At 38.5% G+C, this 25,055-nt stretch overlaps 1 protein-coding gene across 1 annotated transcript; it reads right to left on the minus strand.

The window, feature by feature from the left end:
* Positions 1-1,400: 1,400 nt before the first annotated feature.
* Positions 1,401-19,812, minus strand: DRAM1 (DNA damage regulated autophagy modulator 1). Its single transcript, XM_025198921.1, has 6 exons — positions 19,704-19,812; positions 17,278-17,420; positions 9,993-10,170; positions 6,555-6,613; positions 4,551-4,643; positions 1,401-3,441 (listed from the first exon to the last, which is right to left on the minus strand). Exons 1-6 carry the CDS (start codon positions 19,726-19,728, stop codon positions 3,397-3,399), a joined length of 543 nt encoding a protein of 180 aa, XP_025054706.1. The 5' UTR covers positions 19,729-19,812; the 3' UTR covers positions 1,401-3,396.
* Positions 19,813-25,055: the final 5,243 nt, after the last annotated feature.

Raw genomic sequence — 25,055 nt, forward strand, 5'->3', positions numbered from 1 at the left:
TTAAGTGTGTTGTCATTGTCACCATCATAAATCCAGCCTTCAACACCTGTCTGGATTGTCCCAGACAATGACATGCTCTTTGCTTCAGGAACTTTGTGGCAGCCTTTTCTGTTGAACAAAGTAATATCTGGGATTGGGTGCAATCACTATACTGATTTTTCTCTCTGAATATAGAAACTGCTAAGATAATACTTGTTGTACTAATAAAGTTAGACTTTGATTTTAGGACACTGAGTTGTCTGTGTTCATATTTCATAACCCATTTAAGGGTTAATTGTGCTTTAATGATCCCTAAGCACTATCTGGTGGACAGTGGTGCTAACACCAGCCCCAGCCACGTGAGTAGGGGCTGCTGGGAAATGCAATCCACTGCTGGCCTGTGGATTGGACTTTGCCCGCCCCTATAATATACCCTTTGTTACACCACCACAAGGGACAATCAGTGGCACGACAAAAGGTAATAATAAACTCTGCTACTTTATTGTGGCAGGCATCTATTAGTTCTGTGGCAGGAGTAGAGCAGCCTGAGCTGCTCCTACTCTCATCACCTTGGAGAGGTGCTCTGGGGGTTTGAGGGCTTCAAGCACCCAGAGCATTGGCTTGCTTTCCCTGCTTACAGAGAGGGCCTCCAGAGAATCTGGGGTGCCCCTCTATGGGTGGGAAAGTCGAGGTTCCCCACTCAGCCAGACCCACCCCCCTGTGATCAGGGTGGACAGGTCTAGGTAAGCAAGGAAAGCAGCAAGATCACATTGCCCCTGGCCCTGCATCATCAATGGCAGGACCAGGAGCAACATGTTACCTCCAGTGAAGCGGATCAGCTATGCCACAACATGGCACAGCTGATCCACTTCATTTAGCAATATCTATTTCTAGCTTACCGAATCGTTGTTTTAGCCTAATAGTAATTACTTTTTTTTCCTGAGAGCAAAGGGAGAAATTGGGTGGGAATTGCCCATTCTGTCTCAGCCACCTCCTTGATTTGATTTTAAGTCTGACACAGTCAGCGTTTTTCTCTCAGTTGCGGCAGATTATAAAAATAGTCTAGGTAGTAAATAGCAGGTGGTAATTTCCTACACATTTCTTCTCAACTTGTAATTAGGAGAGCTTTCCAACACTGAAGCTTGGAATTGAATTGTTTTGTTGACCATGAGGAGCCACTGAAAATGGATATATTGCTAGCCCTCAATCTGATAGAATAGAAGTCTTGCTGGTCAGAAGCTTAGAATGCAGAGACCAAACTTTCACTTATGATCTGCCTTAACAAAGGTAGATTTATGTGATTTGGTTGTTTCAGGATAAAACTGTCACTTAAAGCAAGGGTGTCAAACATGGCCCACAGGCTGGATCCGGCATACAGAGCTGTCATCAGGCCCATGGGGCAAGAGAGGGCCCATGAGGAACTCTGAAGTCTGGATCTGGCCTGAGGAGGGTTAAACCAGTTTGACACCAACTTTAAAGAATTTCAGTTCCTATTGCATGTCTATATTTATTTCTTGGCCAGGTAAAAATTAAGTACTATAAACTGATCACTATATCCAGCTTATTGAGTTAATGAATGTCAAGACATTTCTAGTACAAATTTTATTTATTGAGATTTTTTTTTTGTTTTGCCTTAGAAGTATTACACCAAACGATGAGCTAAGACAGAAGACGGAGAAGATGTTTTCTGGCAAAAACATACCTTATCCTAGGACTGCTGGCATTTGTAGTGTTTGGGCTGTGCCTTCAGAGACTGAGTTTCCCAGAGGAAAAAGTAGAGCACTTTTAGCCCAGTGGTTCTCAATCACTTATTTAGGCAGAGTGCCAAGTCTCATTCCAGTTAGAATGATACAGAGCAAAGCACCTCAGAAATGCACGAGACCAGGAGTAAAAAGGAACGAAAAAAATTGCTCAAATGGAAGAATGGACCAGTTAAAAACCATCCATACTGGCTCTCAACACAGGCTGAGCAAGGGCTCTTGTGCTGTTAAGTAGAAAGAAAGTCTCTCTACTTTAACAGGCAGAACCTAAAAAACCTCTTTTTGAGTTTTTAGTCAAAGAAACTGAGACACTCAACTGACAAGGTATTAGGTTTAATATACTTATTAAAGGACACATAGCAGCTAACAAGTCTTAAACATCACTCTCAACTGATAACTGACCAGACATCTGATAGAAAATGAATCCATACTCGCCAATTATCAACATTTCTACATATGATTGTTGTCATGACAATTCTGATTTTTGCTAGCCAGACTAATAGCAGTGTGATTAGTGCACGATAAGAGGCTGGTGAACAAGTATAAATGCTTCCTTTTTTTCTACACTCCATAGAGAATATTGCTGGTTTCCAATACCAGAAAACACAAGAATCTGGTTGGTTGTAATACGATATGATCTTTGATTAGTATAATGAACTCATTGCAGATTTTTCAATTGACAAAGAACTCTTTAAAAAAATTAAAAATGTTAATGGCAAAAAAAATGTTAGCAGCAAACATGGCATATTCCAACCTCAAAAGCCCCTCAGTAATGACCATCAATTCCTATAAACTAAACCTGCTAATGCATTAGTGCTTTCCTTCTCCCACTCCCTCACTTCTTTATGACTGTAGAATAAGCTCTCTTCCTTCCACTGTCACTGACTAATGCATATACATTGGAATAATTTTGCCCTGCTACAAAGTTGGCAGTAACATGCTAAACCTTCCAGTTTTCCTGATCTTTCAGAAAACTAATATTGTACTATGCTTTCCTTCCCGCTTCATTAGTCAGTACTATGCTTCTCATAGCCACCACTGAAAGGAGGTGTTAACCTTCTCATAGTCTTACAAAATAACTTAAGCTGATGAACAGAAATATTTTTCAGGCAATACAAACAGTTCAAACTTTCAATACAAAATACTTATCCTGTTATCCTGAATGGGGATTATAAATCATGGAATACTGTAACCATAAATCTATAGGCCTTTGAAAAATACATCTGTCTGCTCGTAACATGCAAATCATGTTTTTCCTTTCAGTTCAAGATTATTGTTATGAATAAGATGATTACAAATGGAAAACAAGAATGTGTCCAATAAAGAAGAGTTGAGGAGCCTCTACACGTATGAAAGACTTTGAAAATGCAGGTCACCTTTTCGTATTCTTTTTAATTATCAAACGGTATAAAAATACAAAATATTGCAAGGACACAGACTAAAGAGAACCCTTATAGGGGAAAAGGAAACTTAAAAATATTCTTCGTTTAAAAAAAAACCAAAAGGTTTTGTAGATATGATTATATAGATTGCAAAGTTGATTGAAGTGGGTTTCATGTCAGCACTGAAAAGCCCTGTTTCTCTGCATCATTTTCTTCAGTAAGAAAAAAAACTCTATATAATGTTCATTGAAAAAAAACCTATAATGTCTCTCCTATCAGAAGTCTTCGTGCATTTCTGTTGATATCCGTAAAGTAACTCGCTATAAGAAAAATAAAACAAGATCAGTTAAACATCATAAAATTTCACAGTATTTCAATGTACTAGAGACATGAGTAAATATATATGTGTGGCAAAAAAGAGTGTGATGCGAGGGTTTGAAACAAGGAAAGGAGGAAGGCTTTTTGGTTATAGTCTGCTATTTAATTTGGAATGAACACTTTGGTTTTCTGTCTGGTAGTGTGAGAGCGGTTGTGATCTGAAAATGAGCTGTGTTTAAATTACGCACAGTACTGAGACAACTTTTCTGAGTTGCAGTCTACATATTGTTGCAGTCTGCGTATAAGGATAAGAGACTTGCATTTTAATATACCCACCTGCTTCCATTTATTTAGAATATAAATAGTATACATATTTGGTCATGTCTTCAGTGCTGGAGCTCTCTAAGGGTTCTGCAGACCACTGCACTGTGGGCAAAAGTGACTTTATGGACAAAGCATGCAAGTCTCACAGGTGACAGAGAGAACCGATGCTCTGTGTCTAAAAATTCCTCACATGCAGATACCATTTTCAGAAAATAGAAAAACAGTTGGTAGAATGGCAATAAGTTTCCAAAAGGACCAACAGTAAAAATTCTGGCCTTTCTGAACTAGAAGAAACATTACTGCGACCTGTAAAAGGCACTGTATTCTTCTGTGGCAGTTGGTTCACTGTGACTTTATGAACAATTGCTTTTTCTGGACACTGCCTTTTGTTCTCCAGACCAGAAACCAAGCTTTCATTTTTAATAATTGAAATCCCTAGCTTCTATGAAATCCAAGAAAACTGTAACATGCTCAGCTTGTATGTAAACTCGGTAAAACATGGTTTAAACCATTTATTTTAGCAGATGTACCTTTACAGGGCCTAAGCAATTAAGCAAGTGTTACCAAAATGTGATCTGGATCTGACGCCTAGTACCCGATATTATAACATTTAACTTTGAAAGCAAAAACATTCATAATGAAAAGACAGAAATAAATTGTGTGGTACTATAAAATCTTTATCTGGATTTCTGACCTTACTTTTTACCTGAACTAGAATTTCCATAGTGTCTATTAATATGTAATCTGTAGCTCTTTTTAGGTACTATCAAGACTTATAAATACCAACCTGAAAATCTCTAATGAAGGTTAAGAAGTAGAAGACAAAGCCGAAAGCCACTGTCCATTCACAGATTGCACTCACAAAATGATAAACATACCCCTGATGAAAATGAGAAACAAAACAGACTTCCATATAAAACATTAAAACAAAATTCATGTGGAATGCTAGACAGCCTGGTAAATCAAACAAAAGTAGAAATCCTCTTCTGTGTACATATACAGAATATAAAATATTTTCAAGGCTGGGATTTGCTTCAGTTTTTTAGAATGAACCTATCTTCGATGTTTGACTAGTCAAAAGGCAGCATAATGAGTATCTTGTAAATGCATGTAACGAATGAATAAAAGCTGTTGGGCTATAATGCTCCCTCTACCCTTATCCTTTAATTTTGTACCATGTAACTAGTTGTCATGGAGGGGAAGGAGAAGGGTTGGATGATATAACCTGTTTATTTCAAATCCTGTGTTCAATGTTCAAATGTTTTAATTCCAGGAGATTATTCATTGGGGTTCTAAGGTGCTGAAAGTCCTTAACAGTCAACTTTTCAGGAGTTGAAAGCTCCCAACATTGGAAAAATAGATCCTTCAAAATACTGTAATAGTGGAGGAAGGAAACCTTTTACTTAAGAATGTAAACTCCTTTGGGAAGGACTCTCCTTGGATTCCTGGTCCATGGTAAGAACTCCCTCTACATTATCCATATATTGTAGTATTGTAAAATAATAAAAGTATAAGAAAACGAGGGCCTGTATAAGTAGCACACAGTATTCTTGAAGAATTGTTGCATTTGGCTTATACAATATATAATGAATTATAAATTTTCAGAGTTCATCAACTTACATTTTGAAGCAAAGTGAACTTTTAAAATAAAAGATCACTCCATTTCCAGTTAATATTTCTTTATAAAAATGTTCAACTGCAGCAAAGATTTTGAAGCTATATATTGACTCAAAAAAGGTCTGCTCAGCCATCACTTTCTGAAAGCTAATATAGCTTTAGGCTTTTATGAAGTACTTAATAGGTTATAGGCTTTGCATACAGTTCCATCAAGTACAAACAGGAAGAAATAAAAACACAATGAACAGGAGATAAATAAGTCTAACTTTGGCTATAACGTATCCTGCTAAATGTTTAGTTATGTGTTAGGAGTATTGTGAAAGGACTACAGCAGCCCAAATTCAAGATACTCATTCAAAGCCACAGAGGTAAATGGAGTGAGGCCCCCAACAAATGCATTACATTATAAAGATGGATGGCCATCCTTATACAGGGCCTAACTGAGGATGTTTCATAAGATTTCTGATGGAAAGTCTCTTCAAATGGGACACAAGTGGAATAAAAGTGGGTTCTTTTCAGCCAAAGTATGCCATCTGTCTCAATAAGAAGACACCCCTTCCAGAAACGCAACAAACTCAAGGGATTGATATTACTAGAAATATCTTTCTTGTAAGACTCATCTTCACAGCTGTCTTCCCAGTTTTGTTTAAGCATGTTGCCAAGTTTACCCTTATTTAAAACTTCATAGCAAGATGCAAACACTGCATTCTTTTACTTGATTTTGTGCAGAAAGTACTCCCCACCATGGCATAGTTTGTCCACAAATACACTTTTAGATCCTTCGCAGTCCTCACTACAAACACTCCAAAGGTCACTGAAGTCAGGAGGCTGCATAAGGAAGTAATGTGTTGAAATGATCTCTTTCTAGAAATGAGCTGTTATTACAGTTGTATATTTAGACTGTGGGAACTTTTAGGAGCTTGCTTAAAATGAAAGTCTGATGTTTTTGACATGTGCTCATTACTAATCTTCACAAGCCTATCCGTTAAATATTGTTGCCTAAATAGGGAGTCATTAAAAAAAATAACATAGTGTACAGGTTTGACAGCTTCTGTTTACTGTAATACAAAAATCCTTGTGATATTTGTCCTTATGTTTTATCTAGAAGTGTATAGTATTGCAGAACCAAGCTATTAGACTGCATAAATAAGTTGGTTACCTAGTGAGGTTTTACCTTTTCACCTGGAATCCAATCAATTTTCGTTATAGAAATTCGTGAAGCAAATGCAATCACTGGGAAAAATAGCATAAAGGAAACAATAACGAACTTAAAAGTTTATGTTTTATAAAGTGCCCAATTTCCCCTTCTGCAAGACTGAACAACCAGTTACACTATAGTAGAAAACCTGAATATCACAAAGCCAAGCAAACAAAATATATTTATCAAAGGGGATGATCATAATCAACACAGCACGTGTCTCTGAATAAATAAAGTCACTATGGGTCTTCACAGAGTTGGATGGATGTGAGATGAAGCATTTCTGTTAGAATTTTGGCCTCACTCCTGTATTGTGAGCTATCTGAGCAGAGTCTTGCATGGTAAGATGCAGAACCCCACAGCTTCAACCAGCCTCTAAACGGGTGCTTGGATCTATTTGCATAGCTCCAAGAACTACTTGAGGGCCTTATTCAAAAATCCTTCACAGCAGCAGAAACCAGGAACACACTTAGCTGTGTGACTGAAATGGGTGGTCATTTTCTGTTCAAGGTCATAAATAGAACATTGTGGGCTTCAAAATGAAAGGGCATAGTAAGATGCTAGGGCCATGCTTTAGTCGACCTTTGGTTTGGGCTTGGGATGGCAAGAGACAACCTACTGTCAGGGGATGAAAGTGAAGGTAATGCCTTAATAAGAACAAAAATTATCTGACATCCCTAAACCACAAGCCTCTTTGGAACCACCCTTCAGGTAGTTGAAGGCTGCTATTAAATCCTCTCTGTCTTCTCTTCAGATTAAACTAAATTCATATACACTTTCCTTCCGAAGTAGGGGTGTCAAACTCATATGGTCTCCATGGGATAGGTCTGTGGGCTTCAGCTGCTGTGTCAGTTGCATCAACCAAGAATTCAGTGTTTCCACTTCTTAGCCCCGGAGTCACAGCTGCTGCAATGTCATTATGGCCAGGAGCGCAGGGGTGAATGTTACTGATTTTAATTACTAGCAGTAACTAAAAACATTAGCTTTTGCAGTGTTCTTCACCCCCTGGGTGCTGGCTATGCTGATGCTGTGACTCTGGCAGCCATCGCATTAATGCTGTATGTTTGATACCCCTGCTCTAAAGCAGCTATTACTTGCCGCTGTTGAAAACCATTGGTCTGATTCTGTATGGCACTGCTTATGTTCTGAAAACATTTTCTAGCCTGAATCGCAACTAATAGTTTCTCTGTGGTTTGTCATCAGATCTATAACAAATGCTTAGTTATTAACATTAAGGACAGTTCTCAACTGTCAATTGAGTTAACTGCTAAGTCAACTCAAAGGACAGTATCTTACAGTTTGGTTATCTGTACCAGAAAAGTAAAACACAAGCTGGAATAGGGATCTCTTTTCTGGAAAGTTGGGGGGGGGTTGTTTTCTAGATTTGTCACAAAAAGTAGTTCTTAGTACTAATGAGTTTATATTGTAACATCCCTATTAGTCTGAATACATGAATAGAGCAGTTAGCTCACTGACAAATACTTTTCTTTATATAACAGCAAATTTTTATTGTGATAAAACACTAAAATTTTATATAAAAGAAATGTTTTCAGTTCTTTTGACAGTAATTTGTCAACAAAGTTCCTTTTTCTCACTAAGACTGCTGCTGCTATAGGAGAAGCAAAATCATATGACAGTCAGCAATAGACAGATTTTGCAATATGGAAATATTATTTTTTTCTTCTTTGGCCTGTGTTAGTTTCTCTATTGCATTACTGTCATAATAAAGCAAACGTTAATATATACCCAGACAACTAGTTTTCTTACCTCTTCTTGTGGGCAAAACTATTACAAATCATTATAATCCAAACCTTCTATGAAATACATTGACACGAGAAGGTAAATGCCTAGACATATTTTATAGCATTATTACAGTGTTGTAGGTTATACAGCATTCTGTAAATATTTACTGCCATGAAACAGAAAAGTTGTGAATCAAAAAGCAGGACTGGCAATAATTAGTGTTTTGGTATGGGTTAAATCATGGGTGAGCTGAGAGTTTTCTGCACGATGAGCTAGACACGCTGTAAATTTCAGTGCCTGGGGGATACATCCTACCTACTGAAATGTATGTGTGTTCAGTTGTTGAATGCTATTGCATAAACTATGGTGACAAAGGGTTTAAAAATACTTAGCTGACTGGTCTTTGAGAAGATAGTTGACCATGAGCACCAAGGAAAAAAACTGACCTTTTGCCTTTCATAGCTTAGATACTATGATGACAAAAGAACAAACTTAAGGTTTTAACCTTTCCTTATTATTTTGCTCCCCTTGGTAACCATGCAGAATTGCTTATGGCAGTGGCGCTCAGACTTTCAGGCCTGAGGGCTGGATGACTGATACAGAGCCAGTCCATGGGCTGGATCCTGCATAGGTTCAGGCCCCGTGTGCCCAGAACCCACCTTGTGCTGCCTGGGTCAAGCCCCAAGCATGCGGATCTTGCCTGGCTTTGGTCCTGTGCCCCAGCCCCATGCACCGAGATTGGGCCCTGTGCTGCCCCAGCCCACCAAGATTTAGCGTGCAGGGCCATGCTATCTGCCTGCAGGGCTCACCCAAGGGTCCAGAAATTTGGCAGTTGAGGTACGGCAATGAATGCTGCCAACCACTCTCCTGCTGCCAAATTTTTGGACCCCTGGGTGAGCCTTAAGGACCAAATCTGTCCCACAGGCTGAGGATTGAGCACCCCTGGCTTATGGCATTTATTCAGGAGGAGAGGAGACAGTTTAGGTGGATGGCTGCTTGCCTTTTCAGTTACAGAAAATGGGGCTCAGCTCCGTTCTGCAGTCAAAATAACTCTCTAATGGATGCTGCTTCATGGGCCAAAGAGAAGTGATGTGCACGGACCTTTGATATATATGGCCTGCAGTGTGATACTTAGTACAAGATAACCTTTTGTACCTGCTTGCTGAATTATTTGTATTTTTATGGACCAGCTTTCCTTTAAAATAGAAATTCCTCTTCTCTCCTTCCTTCCTTCACTACCAAATGCACAGAAAATGAGCATGAAACCTAGGCCATGAGCAGACTATTGCATATCCTAGTGTAATTTATATAATTTTGTGTACCGATGTAATTTTACACCAGAATCAAGAAGGAACAGAAAGCATAGTTAGCCTGAGGGAGCATGCAGTGTAAGTGGCTATTACCGCATCTTGCATCTAGGTAGCAGGGGAGCAAGTAATAGCAACTTTGCCTTTAGCAAAGAGACAGCAGCTGGTAAGGTCTGGCAGCTGCCATTCATGTTACTGATGCTACCCACTTGCTAACCATGTTATTTGTATACAGTATAAATCAAAAGGGAGTCCCAGGCAAAATACGCTAGCTTAGTCTTTATCCTTTTTAGTAGTGCTTTAATACCAGGGGAAGAACATTTAATATGTAAAGATAAAACATTGTGAAACACAAAAAGGATACTGGGAATGACAGCTATGCACGATACTACAGAGATGCTTATCCGTATGTAACATATACAGCAGCTGCTCCATTGTGGATATGATTTGTAAGAGATGATGGACTGAAGTGTAATGTATACCACACCAGCACCAAAAGCCATAAGAGCTCCTCCATCATGGACGCTGGGAACAGCTAGCTCCTGGAAACATAATCAGCACAACAGTTACACATTGTATTGCAGTAAAGCATGAAGACCCACTGTAAGACTGAAGCCCCATTGTGCCAGGCACTGCACAAACACACAGTCAGACACAGTCTATACCCCTAAAAGCTTGCAGTCTAAACATGCCAGATTGATTTAGGGTGACAGAGCAATAGGAGAGCAGAGAGGGGAAGTGACTTTCCCAAAGGTTCATTAAAGAGCTGGGAATACAGTCCAGGTCAGAACCCTGTCCACTGGATTATACTGTCTCTCCTACTGAGAAGGGGATACAACATTTGCAGCAAATATTTCATAATACAGATGAGATAAGAACAGGCAGTTTTGTCAGGAACAGCGTGTGGATAAAGGTATATTTATAGCACCTTGAAAAAAAGAGGAGGGAGAGCCAGTGCTCCAGATCCGGCAACAGCTCCTATGCTGCGACTTGTGTGCATTAGCCTGTAGTGATACTAGTGAACTAAAGTCCTCTTTGACCCTCGATTTATCAGGGTTAAAGTTCGAGCAGTTTTGCGATACTGATATGGCTACAGGATTATGCACATGTAACAGTTACAGTTAATAGCGGCCTCCTGGTCTGGAGCAGCAGCTCCCTGTCCCCTTCTCAAGCTGTTAAAATGTACCTTTGTCCATCCCATAGTTGTAAACCTATTTCATAGGAGTGTAAATTTAGAAATGCTGGCAAGTTAAGTACTATGTCCACAGAAGAGGTACAGAACAAGTACAACTTCTTTCCCTTCATAATATGGAGTCATTTTCTCCCCCTTTTCTGCCTGATAATGGTTTCTTTTCCTTGAGTTATTTTAGCTATCTTTTGCTTTATTTCTTTCTCTCCATTTCTCCCCCTCTCCACTTTGTCCTCTGTTCATATTTTTAAATCATGCTCCCCCATTATGGTGCCTGTGTGTTTCCTCTTTGATTCTTATCTTTTTTCCCTTTCGTGTCTCTTCCCCACCATCCCACTCCACACACCCCCATGTGTATATGAAAACAACACAGTGTGGAAACTGTTAAGCAAATGTAATAGTGAGCATTGCTACCTATGCCTTACTTTTCTGATCTCATTTCTTTCTCCTTTTGCTCCCACTCAGCCTCCCCAGAACCCATCAATACCTACAAAAGGCTCTAACATTTTGCCAGTTTTCTAAGAAGAAAAAAGCATGCTATCCAAAAATAAGTATTCCTTTTATACAGAGGCAATGTCTAAGATGCTCAAATCCACAACTAAGATTTTTGCTTTGCCTAATTCTTCATTACGTTGAGGAGTTTCTTCATCATGTTGAGAAGTATTCAATGGTCAGTTTTCTCTCAATTTCACACTAATATCTGTTTTTCACTTTTTAACCCCAGTGTGATATAAATAGACAGCAACCACCTGACTTATTGCTACTGTTCACTATCATAAAATATCTTTTGCTTTTAGGGGACATTGCTAGCTCTCTTATCCTTTCTGCCTGGTTTAATGAGCATTCAAGAGAAATGCCATTAAAATCATGCTTTCTACCCAATGTTGTTCTGCGTCAAACAGAATTAAAAAAGTTAACTTTTTACAAGTAATTTTGCTAATTAAAAATTCAGAACAAATGTCATGAGCTGTGTGTCGATGAAAGCAAATCATAAAACATTTAGCATGTGTGAAACTTTACACTTAAGGTTTTCTATAAAACATGTAGAAATTTGCACTGAGGAGAGAAAATGAAGTGATGTCCAGGAGTCTTTCAGCTCTACTGTACCATTTACATGCAGGTTCAGATCAGTAACCAAGGAAAAAATAAATGTTCAGGAAAGGTAAAACAAAGAAACAAGAAATACTCAACATGAAATACTGTATATGAATTTTCTAAATGAATTAATGTTGCACCATAGTTAGGGGCCTGCATAAGTTGTGGCAAGACAGAGGGTTTTTCATGGCCTGGTTGTGATGTGCAGAGCTGATTTTGAGGGCATTTTGCAGTGGCCCTGCCCCTCGCCATTGATCGACAGAGGGTGCCTTCACTCACTCTGTATTACTACCATGTTTTTTTGCCTCACCCCTCACCACTAATTGGCAGAGGGCACTTCCATTCAGTCTGTGTCACTGCGGTTTTTTGGTTGATTTTGTAGAAAATTACGGCCAATGTCAGATTTTCCAGTGATCATGGATAATGCTGTTTTTCGTAGTTTCCACAAAACCATGATTTAGGTAGGTCCCTAACCATAGTCCATTGGTTAGCACACTAGACTGAGCAGTCATGAGACCTAGTTTCTCATTTTAGGTATGCCACTGATCTTCTGACTCTAAGCAAACCACACAATTTCTCTCTGCCTTAATTTTCCCACGAGTAATATGGGGATAAATATACAGAGCACTCTCTACCCATGTGTCCCAAAAAGATATAAAAGCCAAATGCTGATGCTGTTCAACTCACATACATCTCAAAATGTTAAGCCCAACCCTGCAAAGTGCTGTGAATCCATGATTTCTATCCAATCCTTGGCAAACAGGGGTGTTTAGAAATTTCTGCACTGCAGAAATTGAGTCCTTACTATGTCTTGTACGATTTTATGAAAAGTCAAAATTTGGTGGAGAAAATATGGAGGAAAGAGAAATTAAAAGATGAAAGCATAAACTAACAAGAAATAATATAGGAGAGGGAGTCAGGCAAGAATCACAACATCTTGTGATGGGGTTCCCCCTTTGTGCTGTATGTCAGTTTTATTTTCCTGACCACACACCATTTTTATTTCTGTTTCCTATTTTTCTCCTTGGTTTTGTTTTCTGATGCAGATGATTTTTATTATGTGGCACCAATGAAAGGTGATCTTAACCACTATAGTAGTGATTTTTTTTCTTTTGCCATCTATGAACCAAATCCAATAGTAGCACAGGGCTTTTAAAAGTGATAAAGCATGCCAAATCTACAGTGTGTAAGTGTTTTGTTACAACGCATCAACCATTCCTACTTCTACAAGGTAAAATTAACAAAGGAAGACACCATTGTAAGGAAGTGGAGGAAAGGAAGGAAAGGATGTGTCTTTTAGCCTGAAAATAACTCATCATCTATCTTATGCCAAATTTCATTCCTTGGTTTTTGAAATCCTCCATACATTTTCTCCCAAGCCTTAGTTTTTCTGTTTTTCTCAGCTCTTTCTGCTTGCCTACCCTCATTACCCTCTTTTGTTCTTTCCCTAGTTCTGGTTGTTAAGCTATTTTATCAGCACAGTGCTGCAGAAATTGAAGTTACCTAATATTGTGGCAAAACAGAAAGATGTCTCCATCCATTCTAACAAAAATAGTTTTCTACCTTTGTGCCTCCTTAAAACGATTTCCTTTACTCCACATGAGAAATTATCTGTAGCCAATATGTAAAAACTACAAAATATATGGTCACATGAGTTTATGCAAGGAAACTTGCAAACAATAGACTATTGACTCAGTATGTATGCAAACAAATTAAATAAATAAAAGCTTATGACAGCTATTTCAGACAAGGGTGAAAATGGCTGCAAAATGTTAAAAACTTTACTGTATCATGATGGTTATGCTAAAAAATGAAAAGTTCAGCTGTCCTGATTTTGGAGGTGAAATCAAAGCTAGTGACAAACTATGTAAAATGCTGTAGATTACTTAAACACACTATTTGGCTTAGGCTTTTGGCAAGTTATTGTTAACATGCAGCAAGTTACGTGACATCCTAGGGAAGCTTAAAAACACTGTCTAACATCCCATGGTTCTTCCCCCTTGGGACTGAATCTACTGGATTTTATACTAGGTTTGCAGAAGCACTAATACAGGAATATAGCAACGATTGTAGAACACTTGGTTTGGATGGCCTTTTGCACCTCTTAGTGGTGTTTGTACTGTAGCTTAGAATGTGTTTCTCAAGCTAAGAGGATTTGGGAGAAATGATGAAATTTAGATGTTTTATACATTAGTTTTCTCAGTGTTCACACACAGTTCTGAGTAATACTTCCTCTGTCCAGCACAGAGAAAAGAAAAGTGAAGCAATAATGAGACCTCAGTAGCAGCCTTGCCTCCATCACATGAGGAAAAAAAATCTTAGAGGGAAAAGACAGTCTTATAATTTAGATACTGGACTAGGCCTCAAGAGATCTGGGTTGAGTTCTGAACTCTCTATTAGATTTTTTTGTCTGGCCTTGGATAAAGTCACTTAATCTCTCTGTGCCTCAGTCCCCCATCTGTGAAATAGGGATGAAAACATTTCTTCTTTGTTTAGACTGTTAAACTCTGAGGCAGGGGCTAATCTTACTATGTGTCTATACAGCATAAAGAATAACAGAGCCCTGGTCTTTGGTGTTTCCAGATGATATTATTGTATTAAAAATGGTAAAATAAGTGAGAACACTATTTAAACTTTCCAGTAAGATCTCAAAACCAATATAAAGAATTTTCTTTTTTTTGGAAAGCTTCCAAGAATTGGAGAAAGAGTTTTAAAATAAAACATGAATAATAATGGGCAGGGATCTACATTTTTCCTTCTTTTCCTTTGGTCAAGGCCAAGTGCTAGAAAAAATGTACACCTAGAAAGCACTTGTACTTTTTTGAGGAAGTATTTCTATCCTCCCTTTTTCCAAGTTATCAACCTCTCTGCCAGGTCATGCTGCTTACCATCTTACATTTTCAATCCCTTCCCTGCAGTGATGAGAGCTGTTGATATTGCACTGTTATTGCCAAGTCTGCTCTTCAAGTGTTTCTTGCAATTGGTTCTTCTTACTCCGCTTGCCTCCACCATACTGAGAGAAAGAGGAGCAGAGGACCACAAGGAGTACACCTAGCATCTTACCAGCATGAAAAGCACTAATAGGACTGTGGGCAATATAAATGAAAGGGGCTATTTCTGGTTCAAGACTCTTCAAAATGTTTGCAGCTAAGATGTTTGAGAAATAAAAGCTTTGAGAAAGACTAAGAGGGAAGATGGAGAGATCATGGGGTTCAAACTGCAAAGGGCTATCCACACTTCACAATGTCCATTGGTTCCAGAAATCCTCTTGGTACCACAGCCAGGTTTCCTTGCCAGCAATTCTATTCTAGCCAACAATCCTAGAATATGTAAAAACTTTGCCCTCACCTCCAACAACCTGAACAGCATAATAAATCCTGAGTTTTCAGCAGGTCAGAGTCTGCTGCATCCTGCACAGTATTAGTTAAATGATAAGAAATTGATCAGCAGCACATTACACTTGCAATATACTTTTAGACACCTTAATGCATTTTCAAGGTGATTTTAACTTTGTAAATGGACTGGCTGTGTTCTATTTCTCAATGAAAACACTGTAGCTACTCAATATGACTAAGTACCTTTAAGCTCAGGAAACAGCCTATTTGCTCTTTTAAAAGGAAGAGAAATGGGCAGAAAATGGCATTAATTATTTTAGTTGCTTATTTACAGTTCAAATTGTTTGGTTTTTGATCAGTGATTGGTTTACAAAACAAAAAAAATTCTACACAGGTATTCTGAAAATAAGACTTCCTTTCATAAGCCAAAGATACTAGCTCACACAAGCTGCAGTTCAACCTAGCTCAGCAGTAGTAGTTGCAAAAGTTCTGTGCCTAATGCATCTTCCTTCAGATATCTCCCTAAGCTACATGATCTTTGTTCCTATAGGCCCCAGTTCAGCAAAACGTAATAAAGCATACGCTCAAGTCCATTTCTACTCAGAAAGTAAGGTACTTAAGCATGTATCGAAACCCTTGTCTGCATTACAAAATACTATCAAAAGAACTTCACTGGCTATGGTGTGTAGCTCAAGCAAACAGTGGGAGTGCAGCTAGCTATTCCAGTAGAAGGCAGACTGTGCCAGCAGAGCTTCTGTTATTCAGAGGTGCTTGTGTAGCTCCTGTGACAGAAAAACTCCTACTCGCACCAGAAGGCCTTGCTGCTGGATTGCTGCATCCATATTTAAAGTAGCAGCAGATCCTCTAGCATAAACTGAGCCAGTATTCCAGCACACAACAAGACCTACTATGCAAATACATGCCTATATCCTTTGCTGAATCTAGGCCATGGTGAGCATGCCTTAAACACAAAAGTATACTTGAAAACATTCTATAGACTGACTGATGCACTTTTCCTATTGTCATTGCAATTTTAAAGAAGAAACTTAACTAATAGTCTCTAAAAAGGCTGCAGCCATAGGACCCTTGTATATACTAGGTCTCCCAACTTTGCTAACAACTATGGTACTGTTAGCAAAGTACCAATATAGGCAAGGCCTGAAAGATAAGAGCTTAAGTAACTGCTTCTTAAATTCAATTTCACAAATCTGAAGGTAATAATTTCTCATCAAATGCCCTTTGCCACTTGGCTCTGGAACTCAAACTGTCCCTGGACTGAGTGGCTCTGTGCAATTATTCTCATTCTTTCCAATGGGTTTAGTCAGTCTCAGATACAATCTGTCTTGCCAGATACTTTTTCACTGAAACAGTGAGTAGGATTATTTCTATTTAAATGTTTTCTTTCTTCCTTACATTTCATTTTAAACACTGTCGTCTTAATCTTCCTCTCCCATCCCCCACCCCATTTACACTAGCCCTCTTTTTACACTCTTCTGCCAATATAAAGGGGCTTTAATTAAACAATTCTTCATGGTTTGATCAGACAATTTGTTTGCTTCCTTCTCTTCTTCAGACATTAAATGATAGGCTGACAATTTTCAGATTGGTGGTGATAGCACCCACTTTGTATTTGGCCTAGACTACATTAGAAAAGGTTTCCCAGTATAGCTATCCTGGTAGTTTGTGTATACATTGCTTATTCTGGCAAGAAAGTGTTTTTTTCTAACATAACTTATTTTGATTCCCTGATAAGCACTTTTATCAGTTATAACTGCTTTTATACTATAACTTTTGCTGGTTTAGAAAATTTTGCCAAAAATGGTACCTCTTAATCAATTTAGTGCACTGTAAAAAATATCTATTTTAAACCTGACATTGGATGGAGCTAATGTGAAGGTAAGAGTAAAAAAGAACACTTTCTCCTGATGCCCATTGCCCATGGTTGTGTATTAAACACATACTTTTATAATCTTGGGTTTTTTTACTGTGAAAATGTTTAAGCTTGATTAATGATGAAAATTGCACCATACCTGAAAAGTTGCAACAATGCCCATTCCAATACAGCCCAGCAATCCAATGCATAGTGTAATTAAGTTAAATAAAGAACCAACACAATCTGATGACTCTTTTTGCTTCTCTACTATTAAATATCTGATGTACATTGTAACTGCACCTAAAACAGAAAAATACACCTTTTATTCAATATAATCATGCAATTCTGTTGCATTTAACATTTTTTGTAGAGAAATAGCATATGAAACAAAATTAACTTAAAAACATTAGATACTGAGATGCATCTTCTGTAATTCAACTGGGATGAGGATGGGGAATATTTAAATTCTTTACATGTTAGATTCAGATACTACCCTATTGCTCCTTTAGATAGCTTTGAAGCAGTTTAGGACAGGGGGCCATTTCCATCCCATTATCATCAGGACTTCAGAAGCAGGTAATGTTGACGTGTAAGCATTCCACATCAGGAAAGGTTATGACAGAGCTATGAACAGTAAATCAGGGGATGTAGCATTTGTTCTGAGCTGAGAGATACCTCTGGGATCTATGCTGCTTTAAAACTGACGTCTCGACTAGCCCATACTTTACTGGATGTGAACAGAAAAAAAACCTCATGCCCAATTACATTGTTAGAAATTGTTTTTAACTCTGTGTTTTTAACTCTGCACGCCCAGTTCACCATCGCTATAACCCTGGGAGGCCCCCAGGAACCCAGGTAAGGCTGCTGAGGCCAGCCCAGATGCTGGCCCCAGTTTCCCCTACCCCACCCAATGCAATTTGCCACGCGCTAGAGTACACATATAGGTGTGTTCCCTGGGGACAGTGAGCAGTGACACAAATATGGGCCACAGCTAGTTGTCCCCAGGGAAATGCACATGCACGCTTGTGGGGACGTGCCCTCAGACACTGGTCTCTACAGGAAAATTGACTGTATCAGAGGGATGAGTTATAACAGAAGTCTCACAACATGCTACAAAAGTGACCCTTTGAAAAGCAGCATTATAACAGTTTGTTCACATGAAAGAACAAACCATATAATATTTGTGGCACTGCTGTTACAAATAATCTCCATACACAGTCAACTTGCTTCTGCTCACAGACCTTTAGAGGAAGTATGATATAAGGTTGTCAGGTCACTGAGTCAATTGGGGACCAGGCATAATCAAGGTTCACTTCACCATTCCTTGACACCACTGAACCCACACCCAACCTTCTTCTTCCCCTTATGTCAGTGATTTCCAGGAAGTGCAGCTATTCAGCCAGAGCAGGGGTCAGCAACCCTTGGCATGTGTGCCGAGCACGGCCCATGAGGCCATTTTGCTTGGCACGCCACCGCCAGCCTGGGCTCTAGGCAGCTGCTGTGAACCACGGAGTCTAGGCTGCTTGCAGCAGGGCTTGCAGCTGTGCCTGCCTGGGAAGCACAGGGGCTCTGGCAGGACCAGGGCATTGTTGGGTCAGACTTTGTCCAGTGGCCCAGAAGCCTGGCTCCATGTGCCCACACATCTGGTTCTGTGCGTTTGTCTGCCTCTGTCTGGTTCTGTGTCTGCATGCACACACATGTCTGGTCTTGGATGTGTGTGAGCATGTATCTGTTCTGGGTGTGTTCTGGTTCTCTGTGTTTGTGCATGTGGTTCTCTGTGTGCATGTGTCTGGTTCTTTCTCTGCTCTCCTATTTCTTTCTCTCTCTCTTTCTCTCCTCTTTCTCTTATTTGTCTCTTTTTTCTCTCTCTCTTTCATTGCAACATGCTCAACAAAAAAGGAATACACAACAACAAAGGCAACATTTATGGTTATTAAATATACTAATATGCAGCACGCCATGCCATGTACCCTTCCCCACCCCCCTCCGCCCTCATTTTGTTTTTCTGGCATGCCAGCACTCTGGCACCTTCCAAGGTAGACACTGTGGTTTTTGTTGGCACTCCAGCCAAAAAACGTTGCCTACTCCTGAGTCAGAGTTTTGCTAGTTGACAATTTTCTTCTGTTCACCTTTGCAGTTGTATCAAAAGTGTTTTGCATGGATTAAGTGACTTTAGGAGACAGGAGAACTGGTCCACTGTCTACCCTCACTGATCCACTGATCATATGCTGTAGTTCCCACTCTGGCTGTTGTTACCACTTGTGGAGTGGTCTTTCAGCAGTATTTTGGTGGGCCTGGTAGAGCAACCAACACCTTTCAGGCATCCCATTTTAACTCCAGAAGCATTTTTACACGTGCTTTCATGAGGAGGGGGATCTTTGCTTAGAGCGGCTCCAAGAGGCACTCTAATTAAAGCACTGCAGCATCTCATGTAGCAGTGTCCCCATGCTTCAAAATGGCAGCAGGGGTACTTTAACTACAGCTTCTCAAATGAGCTTTAGTAGCGTGTAGGAGCAGCCTCCCAGCACATGTACAGGTACCCCAGGTTCTCTAACCTGTTCAGACCAAATACACTAGGCATACCTAAAAGTGCTGAAATGTTAATCATAAATCCAAAGATGCCACTCTCTGGAGGTTTTGTTCCTGTGTCACTGAAACAAGAGGAAAAAAAAAGTTAACTGACAGTTGCAAGATTTAATCTGAAATTATATACAAAACCCTAGTGCTTTATACAAATTACATGTCTGCAATTTCAAGTGATAGTCATTTAAACATCAAAATGTAGTGTTTCCTGTTGCCTGCTTATGCTCTATTTGTAGGACTAAATCTTTATTTTTTAGTGGAAAACTATTGCTTTAGTTATAAAATAGTTTTTGAGCTGTATCCCTCCCGTAATCCACTAGTACTTGTGTTGGGCAGTACTATCCTACGGCAGAGTTAATTAGTTTACTGTGGCCTAATACCACTGCACAACATATAGATGGTGATGCTTTACTGTGGAGCTAGTCAACTCTGCAGTAAAGCACATGTATAAATGCCACCAAGGAGAATCAAGATCAAGGTGTATTGTTAATATTCAAGCTTACAACTTGAATCTAATATTCCATCTGTAATTTTTTTTTTTTTTAAGTATAGATAGCATTTGATTTTTCCACCGCAAACGCAAAGTATTTGATTTTCTAACACATCTGCACAAGTGCTGTGAAAGCTGGCATCATGGGCTACTAAGAGATAAAAGTCAACATCTCAAAAAGGTGTGAGGGGTGACCACTCTAGGACTTTAAAATACAAGGCAAACAGGATACATTTGATGTGATGATGAAGGAGCTGATGGATAGATTCCACTGGATGAAAGGTGTAGCTGCGTGGATGAACAGGAAAACCAGTATCTTAGAAATGTTATGTAAAAGAGTCTGCAAGACCTAGAGTTAGATCTGGACAAAGAGGGATCCTGAGCTATACAAAATGGTGATATTGTCCGCAGTACTGAGAAAGCAGGTAATAGACAGGGCTGGAGGTGGACAATTATTGGCTCTGTTGATCATATTTATCTTGAGTAAAAGCTAGACATCCATGGCAATGTTTCAGTTTAGATAGAAGGAGGCACGTCTGAGAGACTTATGCAGGGATGGCAGTTCAATTTGTTTGTAGATGAGATTGTACACAGATACATTGTAAAGGCAAGAAAAATGGATTGAGAAGCATGAATTGTGACTATCTGAAATATAAGTAAGATTAGCAGGTTAGCTGTACATGAACCAAATGTGAACAGAAGACCTACAAAAATTTGGTACAACTCTAAACTATGCAAAACTTTAAATGTATAGCAATGTCATTTTGTGATGGATTTTATAATTATCCTGTATTTGGATCTATTTGAAGGGAAATACAAGTATAGCAAAGCTCAAACTCTGGTCTGTACAATGGTGTGTGCATCTGGGAGCACCCCAGCACCCCAGGGTTTTGTCACAAATGGCATTGAATATTAAGAAATAAAATGAGAAGACATCGCCCACCACAATGCACTTAATTGGTTCTTAGTCCAAGATAAAACAACATCAAAGATGACAAATGTGTTTATAAAAGGATTTTATTGCAAGAACACAGCATGCTATATCCACAGACCTCTTATTCTGAGGAATACTATGGTAGTCATAATGGCCAAAATACTAACTTGCTTTTTAAATTTCAGGAATAAAATGTAACATACTATACACAGTAATTAAATTTGTGGTTGCTTCAAGCTGGACAAACAGTTCTCCTCAGTGATATGCATCCATCACTCTCTTTCCACCTTCCTCAGGTTATCATCTTAAAAGAAGTCACCAGCTCATTCACAGAGAACTCTGGGAAGAGTTTATTGGTGTAATAAATACTTTCCTGTACCTCAAGGCAGAAAGACAAGGGGTCGGTGCAAAACCCAGAAAAATGAAATAAAAGTTTGAATCCCCCTTAAATTGCACTACACTGCCACTTCTAGTTGTTTACAATTGTATTTCCAAAAGCATTCATTTAACGTTGGCTGTTTCCAGTGTTTGGATACCTAGATTGGATGATTTTTTTCAGAAATATGGAGCACCTGTAGTTTCCGTTGATTTCCACAGAAAAAAAGAAAAATACGTCTGGCACTACTGCAGGAATTCAGGCAACCACAAAACAAGGTGCTCCAAGTCAATAGCCAATTTTTTTAAAGAAAGTTTGGTCAAAGGTTGGAGGAAACTAGAAAAGAATCAGAAAAGCACATTTTTCTTTGTCTGCAAAGAGTTAACATGCCATGGTAGAAGTGTTTGACTAATCACTTTATAAATTGGCAAGAAGCTAGAAAGATTTATCTCAGAGGGTTATTTAAGTCCTCATCTATTTAAAGTAAGTTGTTGCAACTAACAGTGAAAATGTATTACCTCCTGGCATACATGATTGCAAACTCATAGCAATCAGCAACAGCTTGGGACAGTGCAGCATTTTACAAGTTTCTACAGATTCTCAGAACAATGCTCTATTCTAATCTTACTCTCTCTTTGGTATGCCTGGTGAAGGCCTGCTATAGCATTTTTTTATATTATTTATATTATTTTTTTTAATATTATTCATATATTCCCATTTTTAACTTATCTTCATATGCCAGGAACGGTTTAATAAAATTGACAGAGGACATATTTCCAAAGTGAAGGACTTCTGCAAATTAGAAACTGCTCTGTGTTAAGTGCTGAACTGGGATCACTTCAAAGGCTTTGAAGTGCTTCAGGTGAGCAAAGAATGTATCTGCACACGTGAAGAAAAAAGCAATTTGAAATTCTGGGAACACTTTACATTTAAGAGCAATCCAAATAATTTTAAATTGCACTGAACTCCGTTCATTTTTTGAATGAAAGCTTTTTTTAAAGCAAACTTTTATAGCCGAGTTCCACTGTTTCAAAGAAACTCAGAAGATTATAATCACAGATGGGTTTAAAAATACTATAGGAAGGACAGTACTAGATGCCTGGGTATAAAATAAATGAACTCCATACTTATCACACTGTATAAAAAAAAATGTGAAATGAAAACTAAAACGTAATTGATGTCTTCAGGGTCAGCACTATCTGTACACAAATGGTTAACGTTTTGGAGTTCTTGCCCTGGAGTTTTACTTTAGAAGTGCATTTTAAATTTAGTCGATATTACTACTTTTACTACTAAGATACTACTACTTTACTTTAGTAGATATTTTAAATTTTTATTAAAAGAACATGAAGCATGTAAAATAAAACCTCCTATTCATTTCATTTGCAATAATTCACAGATGAAGACAACCTCTGTCAATGAGTTGAGGGAACCAGAGAAAAAACAATGATATTCTTGTTAGTCTAGCAGTCGGAACTCTATTCAGTAAAATATTATTTATAAAGAGGAAGGCAATAATGTAAGGAAGCAAGAGAAGGAATATTTAAGACGTGAAACACCCACTGTCTTAAAATGGCTTAATGTCTACAGTAAAATTAAAATGAAATCCTAAAGCGTATCTTAAGAAGTTGGCATGGTATATATCTCAAACAATGCCATTCATTTTTCTAAAAGTACAACTAACTGCAATCTTATTGCAAAAAATATCCTGAGGACTCTATCACTGCTATTCAAGCCACCAAGTAAAAAAAAAACCATTCACAGCTTCAATCCAGTGCATCCTACTGGGTAATTTCAAAGTCTGTAAAGATCATCTTGGATGCTGAAAAAGGTAAGGAAAAGAACTCACCCTCACATACACAATTTCTGTTTTAGGTCCCATATACATTAAACATTGATAGTGGGGGATTTTTCCCACAAAGCACATTTAGGAAAGAGTTTATTTAATTTTTTTAATAATTTTTGTAATCAGTGTAGGCAAAGACTCTGGCTTAATGTGATAATGGTTACATCATAAACCAGTAGCTCTCATCATTTGTGGGATGCATGCTCCTTTTGAAGGAACGGTTCTATATAGGTCTATAATTCTATGTTATGGATAATTAAAACATGACACATCATCACAATTACACTGTAATCTCTCAAATGATCTAAGAAATACTGCAGAGTTGTTCTTAGTAATTTTTCCTCTTTTTCCTTCACTTATATTTCTGCTTTCCCTTCTGCTTTCTCATGCCTTTGTCTCTTGTATACTTGAAAAGTACTTTCAGGGGCATGCATATCCCACTTTAAAAAAACAGTCATAAAAAAAGAACTAAAAAAGATTTGATTGGGCATGTATGGAGAATCAAAATGAACATAACTGGAAACTTGAATTAAAACTTCCAATGCCTTTATCTAACTGGAACTCTCCTGGTTAGAAATCGATTTCATTTCTTAACATCCTGCAACTGAACCATGTTTGACATACTGCACAACGGAAATCTTGCAACATTCTTCCTCTTTTTAATCATGCAACAGGCAAGGATTTTTTAGGGTAATATCTTTTATTGCTTGTCTGACACTATCCCAGCTATGCAATTGGTCCAATAAAGGATATCACCCTAAGGAATCTTTGCCTCTTGCATAGTTTCTAGACCGTCATAGATATAACATCACTCTCACGCTACCATTTTTAATAATTTATGCTAATTAATGTCCTTAATTGCATGATTTAGCTACTTAGAGGACATGTCTACACGTGATGCTACGTCACTATAGTGACGAGCTGCGGTGGCATAGCTCGTTGCTACAGCGACGTAGCATCAGTGGGCATTAAATGTGACGCCACCACTGTGTCATTGTAGTGATGAGCTATGTGGCCATAGCTCATTGCTACAGCAGCATAGTGTCTAAAAATAACTGTGTGCCATTGGACTGCACAGTACCTGCCAAGACTGCGCAGTCAGGGGCACATGCAGACATGCTCAGACAACAGGAATGAACTATATTATTAAAGAATATAAGAATGTGTTACAATTGCATAGCATGAATCATATCATCAGTATTACAGGCTTTATCAGCTTTCTATTTATCATATTTCCCAGAATCTAAGACAACCCTGAAGTTAAGATAACCCCCCAATAATTAGATTCTACACATGAAAAATGTATAAATTTGTTATAATTCTCTATGGCTAGAATCTAATTATTGAAGGATTGTCCTAAATTTGTCCCACCCTCTAGGAAAACAGTCAGGAGCAGGCAGTGGCAGGAGAGAGTCAAGCAGTTTGACCCCTGCCCCCACCATTTGCTCCCCATGCCTGCCCACCCCTGCAGCCTCTGCCCTCCCTTTTCTTTTTGTTATCACTCATTTATGGATTCATTTAGATATAATGCTAATTTTATCCAACAGTATTTTGTGACAAAAATCTTACAGGCAACTTGAAAGGTATTTAAAACACATTAAGCTTACATCTCTTTTGCTTCTAAAGAGGGCTCAACATTTTTTTTAATGATGATTATTTATATTTTTCCAATTTTTCCTCCTCCTTTTTACCTAGCTCGAGAATTC

This window comes from Alligator sinensis, unplaced genomic scaffold (assembly GCF_000455745.1).
Source record: "Alligator sinensis unplaced genomic scaffold, ASM45574v1 scaffold74_2, whole genome shotgun sequence".
Lineage (NCBI taxonomy): Eukaryota > Metazoa > Chordata > Crocodylia > Alligatoridae > Alligator > Alligator sinensis.